Source organism: Olea europaea, chromosome 6 (assembly GCF_002742605.1).
Source record: "Olea europaea var. sylvestris chromosome 6, O_europaea_v1, whole genome shotgun sequence".
Classification (NCBI taxonomy): domain Eukaryota; kingdom Viridiplantae; phylum Streptophyta; class Magnoliopsida; order Lamiales; family Oleaceae; genus Olea; species Olea europaea.
Window position 1 is genome coordinate 820,833 of NC_036242.1, and position 9,233 is coordinate 830,065.

The 9,233-nt window shown below is 34.5% G+C and overlaps 1 protein-coding gene across 1 annotated transcript; it reads left to right on the top strand.

The window, feature by feature from the left end:
* Positions 1 to 478: 478 nt before the first annotated feature.
* Positions 479 to 6,180, top strand: LOC111395411 (calumenin). The gene is made up of 7 exons (XM_023021388.1): positions 479 to 1,197; positions 1,836 to 1,938; positions 2,056 to 2,121; positions 2,840 to 3,013; positions 3,110 to 3,206; positions 5,648 to 5,789; positions 5,865 to 6,180. Exons 1-6 carry the CDS (start codon positions 615 to 617, stop codon positions 5,768 to 5,770), a joined length of 1,146 nt encoding a protein of 381 aa, XP_022877156.1. The 5' UTR covers positions 479 to 614; the 3' UTR covers positions 5,771 to 5,789; positions 5,865 to 6,180.
* Positions 6,181 to 9,233: the final 3,053 nt, after the last annotated feature.

A 9,233-nucleotide genomic window follows, 5' to 3' on the forward strand; every position in this document is an offset into this window, starting at 1 on the left:
AAAAACATTGATGGAAGGTCATTTAATATTGTCTGAATGTGCTATTTAGCAAACTTCCCCTGCTATTATCATGTATTAGTAAATTTAAAGGAAAAGATGCACGCAATGTTGTCGTAAAATCACCATGATTTGAGCATTTTTTAATAATTCTATTTATAATTTAGGATAAAAATATTTAATTAAAAATAGTAACCTTAGATTTTGGGGGGGAGGGGGGTTGTTATAGCACAACTAAAATATATTTAGCTCTTGTTTGGTAGAAATTTTAATTTAAATTGAAGTTAACTATTAATTTTGATCATGTATTCTATAGGATCTACCAACTTTTTAATTATACAATTTAACAAATTTTATCAAAATTTACTTTTTATCCTCATCAAGGACAAAATGAAAAGGTACACTTATTTCCACTTCTTTTTAATGGTAAAACTCCAAAAGTAAATCTCTAACTACAGCAGATCTACCTTCAAGTTCACGGAGACGTAAACAATTACGACTCTAGAACATAAACGGTAAGAATAATGCTACTTTGACGATCATATATAACGAAATTCGGGCTTTGCTCTCTGCAAATCTCTGTGTTTGTGTGTATTTCTATATAGATAGATGAGAAGATGGGCAGAGTCTCATTGATCATCTACATTACAGTAACAATACTCCTCCTAATTCTCGTTTCCCGCTCCTCCAACAAGTCCCACCGTGCTCACCGCCACCGCCGCCTTAGACTCAGGTCCAACTTCAATTTCACGGCGGAACCCCATCACCAACACCGCGAACCCGTCCCTTTTGACCCCCTGATAGCTGACATCGAGCGCCATCGTGAGGACAAGCAGTGGGAGCACAACTACTTTCAGATCCACCATCCCGAGTTGCTGGTTCCAGCCGAGTCGACTCACCAGGAGGCTCCCGGACAGGAGTCTCAGCCCGAGTGGGAGGACTTCATGAATGCCGAGGACTACGTGAATGATGAAGAACGGTTTAATATTACCAACAGATTGGTGGTCTTGTTCCCCAAGATCGATGTTGACCCTATGGATGGGTACGTGAGTGAGCACGAGCTGACTGAGTGGAACTTGCAGCAGAGCCAGCGGGAGGTTCTGCATCGGACTGAAAGGGAGATGGAGGTTCATGATAAGAATAAAGATGGGTTTGTCTCGTACGCTGAGTACGAGGCCCCCGGCTGGGTTACAAAATCAGGTCAATTTCAATTTCATTCTGTCATACTTGAATCCTTTTCTTTTCCTCTATTTATTTATAGAATTTTAGTTATTTCGATCTTGTTCATTTTTTCGTGAATTAAAATAATTCCAATAAAGTTTTTATAGAGTTTTAAGCTTCTTGCCTAGTTATTTGAGGATTTTTACTTTATACTATGTTATTGTGAATGCTATGATCGAGTGATTGGGAAGCTCAAAACCAATAATGGTAGTGCAAGTGACAACTAGTTTAGTTGAGTACTTGAACATAATCTGTCAAATCCAATGGAGGGAAGAAAACAGGCCTAACTTTGTTGGAAATATGGTTTTGAACTGTTCATTTCTATTTGGAGCTGAATGTGTTATAAAACCTAATTTTCACGTCACAAAAAAAATATTTCAGAAATGAAGATCATATCAAGTGCGCATTTGTCGTGTGATTCAATTTATGCAGTAGAAGTGTCCCTTTCAAACAACATTTGCTTGCTTGTCTGGGAACTACATCATTTAGTTAAACCCTTCTGCAGCATATGACAATTCCTTGTAATTGGGCTTGACAATGAGAACTGACCACACCCCTCAATTAAAACAATAGGTTCCATACTTTCTAATATGTCGTTCTTGATTCTCTTACTCCAGATAACAATTCGTTTGGATATGATATGGGCTGGTGGAAAGAGGAGCATTTTAATGCGTCTGATGTGGATGGAGATGGTCTTCTGAATATCACCGAGTTCAATGAGTAAGTTTTTATTCAGCTGGAAGTTTAACCTGTAAAGGATTTAATAGTTTTCTTGGTTCCATATGTTTAATATTCTTCATAAACTACTCAAATATATTGTTTTCCTTTTGCTTATAGCTTTCTTCATCCGGCTGATACCAACAATCCCAAATTACTTCAGTGGTTGTGCAAGGAAGAGATAAGGTGCCATAACTTTTCTTAACTACTTTTATGAATATTGATGGAATTATTTAGTTCCTGTTGCATTTCTTTTTTTTTTGGCGACAGGCACTTTTAGATAGTATCTATATCTATATAATTTTTTGATGCTGCTTGTGCTCATCTATTGTGCTATTCTTCCCTTTCATAGACCTAAAATGGAGTTTGAAGACATCCAAATTCTAAAAGTTGTATAACTTTATTTTACTATTATGATCTCAAAGATGAAACCTTTGTAGTTTTTCATACTTTGACAGTGTTGTCATCATGAATGAACTATCTGATAAAATTGCTTTTTGAAACTTGAAGAACATAGTTGAGCATCAAATTTTTGAGATAGAAATAGAACATTTCCCTTCTCAAAAAAAAAAAATTAATAATAAAAAAAAAAAAAAAAAAAAAAAAAAAATATAAATAAATATAAAAATATAGCGATCAAACAATAAAATCAATGTCCCTGTATATTCTTTCCAATCACATATTGAAAAGTAGTCACTGTTCAGAGTTAAACTTTCTCTGATGACAAATGTCAATGCTTGTTAGTGTTGCTAAATTACATTCGCTTGCTGTGATTTGTGAGCTATAGTTGTCTCTTATTATCATTTGCTAGTGCTGTTATCATTGTTGTCATTGTGAGACATTACTATGTTATAATTTTTCTACCACACTTTCCCTTAATTTGTTATTTATTTCAATTTTACAGGGAAAGAGATAGTGATAGAGATGGTAAGGTTAACTTCAAAGAGTTTTTCCACGGGCTCTTTGATTTGGTGAGAAATTATGATGAAGAGGCGCATAATTCTTCACACGAATCCGATGATACATTGGAGGCTCCAGCTAAGAAATTGTTTACGCAGCTTGACAAAGATGGTGACGGGTGATAATCTAGACATCTCTGTTCAAATGGATTTTATGCTAGATGATGGGTAAAGGGTATATCAATTATATATAACCCGAATTTCTTATGCTGTAGATATTTGTCTCATGAAGAATTATTACCCATTATTGGAAAACTTCATCCATCAGAGCGCTATTACGCTAAACAACAGGCAGAGTACATCATGCAACAGGTATTTATTGCATTTCCATTTGACTAGTTTGATTATTGTAGTCTTTTCGATTTGATGAAATTGATCTGAGGAGAAGTTTTATATGGGCATATCGCTTCTTAGATTATCTATATGGTTAATCTAGGCTAAATGCTTTCATTAATTTGACTTTTGGAGGTTGGCATTATATTTCTACTATGAATGAATGTCCTGGAGTCACGTGTACAACTATTTCAGTGCTCTAATGATGACAAATACATTTTGGGATAAACTTGTGGTCAATAATTATATGTGCACATTAAGCAGACTGACTATTTTCAACATGGGTGCTTGTGTTGTCTGAAAGTGATGTAATGCAATGCATTGAGGTTCTTGATTCCTTTCTCAGTTGCAACTATCAATGTTAAAATAATTGGTGGCTCCTTACACTTGAGTAGATGATTCTAGGGGTGGGCACGGGTCGGTTCGGTTCGGTTCGGTTCTAAAGAGAACCGAACCGAACCGAACCAAAATTTTCGGGTATCTAGTAAATGGAACCGTCAGGTCCAAATATAATTATGGAACCGTTTGGGTTCGGTTCGATTCGGTTCGGTTCTGTACTATAATTAAATTTTTTATAATTTATAACAACATTATATAAATACAACTAATGATACATTCAATGGTTTTGGAATGTCAGATACTAGTAGACTATCTTGTTCAAATGATCGCTACGGTCAAAGTTTCAGTCGGTGGAGGTCACAGTTTCGATCGGAGCTCACAATGTCGGCCGATGATTATATAGGTTTTGGAATGTTAGCGAAGTTGTGAGAGTGAGTGCGAGAGTCTAGACAACGTTATATACTTTAGTGTAGGTGTTTAGGGTTATTTAGTGGATTGGATCTTGTTGGGCTAAGAAATGAAACAATAAAATGGGTAATTGAGCCAAAATTTTAAAAATTAGAAATGAAACAAATTATTGGGTCAAAAATTTGGATTTAGAAATTGTTAATTTGTTTAGAAAAAATTAAAATTAAAATAATTTGATTTACTCAAAATAAAAAAAATTAGAAAGATTCGGTTCTTATTCAATTCTTCAGTTCTTGGTCTAGAACCGAGAACCGAACCGTATCTATCGATTCTCAATTCAGATACCCGTTCGAATATCTAATTTGACAAGAACCGTCGGGTTCGGATCGGGTTCGGCTCGGTTGGTTCGGTTCGGGGGATTTGCCCAGCCCTAGATGATTCATGATAAAGTGCCGAACTTCTTGATGTCTCCTACAATCTTTAAAGAATTTATTTAGCCAACGTAAGGGGTTTTGTCTAAGGTTTTTTTGGTGGCGTTGGAGCCCAACTTCTTGATGTCTCCTAAATCTTTAAAGAATTTATTTAGCCAACTTAAGGGGTTTTGTCTAAGGTATATTTGGCAGCGTCGGAGAAAATAGTTGCCATTGAACCTTCGACTTACTGCAAAAAAATTAATCTCTTGAATAGGAAGAGAAGTGCACGATACAAATTGTGAGCTGCCCCATGTGTGTGTGCATGTCCTAACTGCTGGTTAATTTCCACTTACGTGTTGTAAAACAGTAGGTTCCTTTCAGGGTGGTCGAGTGAATGTTTGGTTGTAATCACAATTTCTTTTTTTAAATTTAAACAAAAGGGTAATCCTTATTCATTCCCTGTTTGATGGCCATTCTTTTTAAAAAAAGAAGAGATTTTTGAATAGTGTTTTAGGAGAATGTGGAGAATGTGTGGTTAAAAAGTAGAGAAAAAGTTTTGGATTTACGTGTAAAATATTTTACTGTGTGAATGTATGGTTAAAAATGATTTTGTAGAAAAAAGAGTTTGAAAATAATGGGAATCAAACAGGTGCTCAATTATGACCTGCCATCGAAACATCGGATCTTGAAATTTTTCAAACTTGAAATTTTTTTTTAGGAACCATCCTCAGGGCACATTCTTTGTCAACCCATATGCACTTTTCGTGGTCACGAAGACGTTTTTCTAACTCGTAATCTTCATCCTGAATTAAATGCTTGAAATGAGAACAGAAGTCAAAAACATTTAGCTACCTTGACAATTGTAAATGCGGATAGTAAGGAATTGAAATAAAGTAACGTCTGTGTGCTACAAACATTGTTACCCTGAAACCAATGTGATCTTGGAATCAGTTCTGTGACTTCACTTTCACACTTTTCAGAAATTCCACAAGTGACTTTTCAGTTTGTATTTTCATCCCTTTCTTGTTTAATTTTCCTCTATCAATGAACTGACAATGTTCTCAGACTCATTGGTATCAACATGTCTATGTCAATTAAATTGAGAGAATCCAGGTTAACCCATTGAGTGAAATTCCTATTAATTGTCCTAATAATTGTATGTTGAAAAGTGATGGCTCCATAATCAGACTTTAGTGAATTTTCTGCCTAGTGATGAACAGTGAGGACAGTGCTGAAAATATAAAACTGATATTTTTGCAGGCTGATTCAGATAAAGATGGTCGTCTGAGCTTGAAAGAGATGATTGAGAGTCCATACGTTTTCTATAGTGCTGTATTTAACGATGATGAAGATGATTATGGATACCATGACGAATTCCGTTAGATCGATGGTAGACAGGCAGGTAAGGTAGTTTATGATTCACAAATATAAATGTTCGGGTCTGTTTTCTCTTCGTAACATGGAAGAATTTGTGCAGGATCATAACATTTCGTTTCGAATTCTTTTTCCTCGTGCTTGTAATGTACAATTAGTCAGCCTACTGGGTTCAAGCCGATGAGGTGTGGATCGTGGACAAATTCTCACATGTTGTGTCCCAATTATCTTGTTTGCCTTTTATATGGTTGTTTTGATAACTGAAAATCTCGAGTACTGTAGCTTAGTTTTACTTTCGATTGCAGAATACGGGTTATTGGTTGTTCAACTAGTGAATGCTTTAGCACAATTCTAGAAACACAACATGTAATTCAAATTCTTTTCCTCCTCTTTGAAATCCATTTTTCATGTCATCTATATGACTCTTGCTATCACCAAATACTTTATGATGTAGACAGTCGATTCATGAAGCAAATTAGTGTTTGCTGCCATAAGATCTAATCATTTTTCTTTTGCATTTCTCTTTTATTTGGTTATTGGAAAGAGTTTCTCCTTTGGTATTTATTTAATCATCGAGTCTTGAAAATTGGAATCAAGAGGCAATTAAGCTTACCTGAAGAGTGCAAAGAGATGATGCACTTAAGGTGCGTTTGGTACACTGTATCCTAATATAGACCCATCAATCAGCACAAAAAGCACTTTATCAATGTGCGATCGACGGCATGCAAGCAACTATTCCCTCTATCTCATTTATATATGCTTACTTTCCTCATTTTCTTGTCTCAGTTAATGTTTCTTTATTGAGCTTGTTTTGTTTTGTTCGTTTACTAATATATCCTTATTTAATTTGCTTAGTTATGACAAATATTTTCACTTAATTTTGGGAGCATGTTTGGGAGTGATTTTGAGAATTGATTTTTTGACCGTTAGGAGAAAAGTGGGATCCATCTGTGAAAGAAGAAGTCAAATATGATGGCCGGAATAGTGAAATAACGGTCAAAAAATCAATTTTTTGGAAGGAAAAATCACTCACAAATAAGCCCTGAAATTGTACAAATATAAACAAGGGTAAACTATGAAAGTTATTGGCAATTTTTTTTTTCAATAACATTAAGGCCTTGTTTGTGGTCCTTTAATTTCAAAAATTGGAGTATGAAATAGTGATTGATGTTGAAATGTTGGTTAAAAAAGAAGGAAAAGTTTTTGATAATGTGTAATATTATTTTAATGGAGAATGTGTGGTTGAAAATGAGTACTGTAGAAGAAATAATGTGGGAGAATGGTTGACAAACAAGGGCTAAAGAATATTTCTTAATCCGTGTGAAAAACAAAATAAGCTTATATAAATGGGATGGAGAAGTAATAAAAACTTGAAGCTTAAATCGAAATTGCCTTACATCTTTATTTGGGTTTCGACGAGGGCATTTTTTTGTTATGTGACTGAGCGCTGGTCACTAGCATATTTTACAAACATTTTCAGAAACTAGACTTTGGAAATCTCTATACATCAACCTAGAATGACAGTTGCAAGATCCGAGGAATTTTTCTTTCCTGGTAACACCTGAAAACATTTACACTGATATGCACTTGTAAAATATGTGTTACAATTCGAAAAATGAGTCACGTGCTCAATAAGCAAAGGTTTAAGTAATTGTTGGTTTGCATTTTCATTTTTCATTTTTATTTTCAAAACGATTTTTAGTTTTTCTCGAAAACAGCTTGTTTTTCGCGGTTTCAACATTTATAAATGAAAACACAGAAAAGTTGTTTTGCGTTATAAATTTTAACTCGTCGTCGAAAATGCGTTTTTTAAAATAACTGACCAAATGCGTTTTCCGCGTTTTCAAAAACGAAAAACGAAAAATGGGCTGAAAACGACAAACCAATCACGGCCTTACTTTTTCTAGTATTTTATATGAATAAGAATCTTGTGATCAAGTCGAGAAATTAGTTTCAATTCCCAACAAATATATAGGAATCTATTAGAATTGTTTTCAAAATGAGAGCAATACATATTGTGAAAATTTCCTTAGGCTATCCAGACCCTCCGCTATCCAAATCGATTTTAAGTGAAAATAAATCTTTTCAAGGATTCAATTCGTTAAGAAATTAAACCAATAAAAGTCAATTGATTGTTGTACTTAAGAAGGCTAATAAAAAATATTCCAAGAAAATTGTAAGTTCATCACAGACAAATGCATAGATATGTAATGTGAATATCCAAAAATATTTGAATTGGGCGAGATGTGGATTTCTTTCAAGAACTGAATTTTGTGAATTGGAAAAAGTGGCTCTAGATGGCATGTACAACAATATCACAAGCCGAGATGCATTGAAGACTGACAATTGAATTTGAAGGCTGCAATATGGCCATGGTGATGACGTGTTGTAGTTGTAAGCACGTGTTTTAAAGGCCTAAAACTTTATTATATGACAACGTCAAGTTTCAAATTTTTACGAGATTCGGTGAAATTTAGATGAAGTTTAGAAGTAAATAACGTAAAACATGAATAGAGTAAGGTCAATCTTCAACTCTAGACAAAACTTATGTGAACCTTTTAGAACAATGGTTGTATAACACAATTTTGAGGCGGGGAGTTTGGGAGCGAGTGGAATGTATTTTAAAATGTGGTTAGGCAAAAAGGTAAATTTTCATGCTTTTACGAACTTAAACAATGCTAGGCAAAGTTTAGATGAAGCTTAGACAAAAAAAGCGTATAGGCAGAAGCTTTTACAAACTTTTTAGAACAATGGTTGTAAAACAACGGTTTGGAGGCTGGGAAGTTTCGAGAGTAGGTGGGATGTGTTCTAAATAAGTGTAAATTGTGGTTATGCGATAAAGACCAAGTTTCAATGTTTTATGAGCCTGAACGAGGTTAGACGAAGTCTTGATGAAGCCTAGGCTTAAAAAACATAAAACATGATTAAAGTAAAGTAAAATTTTAACAAAAATGCAAACTTTTTAGAAACAATGATTGTAGAACACCATTTTGGAGGTAGGGAGTTTTGGGGAGCATGCGGAATATGTTCAAAATAGTGTAAAGCCTGGTTAAATAATAAGATAAAGTTTCAAGTTTTTACGAACCTAAATATGGCTAGGTGAAGTTATATATGAAATTTAGGGAGTGAATAGCCCAAATGGTCACTAAACTTTGCACCAGGTCCGCAAAAGGTCACTGAACTTTCAAAATTGTCTAACTCATCGCCGAACTCTGCGAAAAGTCCACCAAAGGTCATTGAACTTTCAAAATCGCTTCACTCATCACTGAACTTTGCATTTTGTAATCTCATTAGTCACTCAACTAACGGTTCATCCAAAAACTAATTGAATACTCACGTGGTTGGCTGATTTGGATGCCAAGTCAAACAAAAGAAGTACAGGTAGATTTTTATTTGAATTAAAACATGTTTTATAAAAATAAAAAATTGAAAATTCCATAAACTGTTGTAGCAACAGTCACCACCGTAAACA

Coding starts and splice junctions, on each gene's coding strand:
- LOC111395411 (XM_023021388.1), top strand. CDS start 615: ATGGGCAGAGTCTCATTGATCATCTACATTACAGTAACAATACTCCTC. Junction 1,198..1,835: donor CGGCTGGGTTACAAAATCAG/GTCAATTTCAAT, acceptor CTCTTACTCCAG/ATAACAATTCGTTTGGATAT. Junction 3,014..3,109: donor CTTGACAAAGATGGTGACGG/GTGATAATCTAG, acceptor CTTATGCTGTAG/ATATTTGTCTCATGAAGAAT.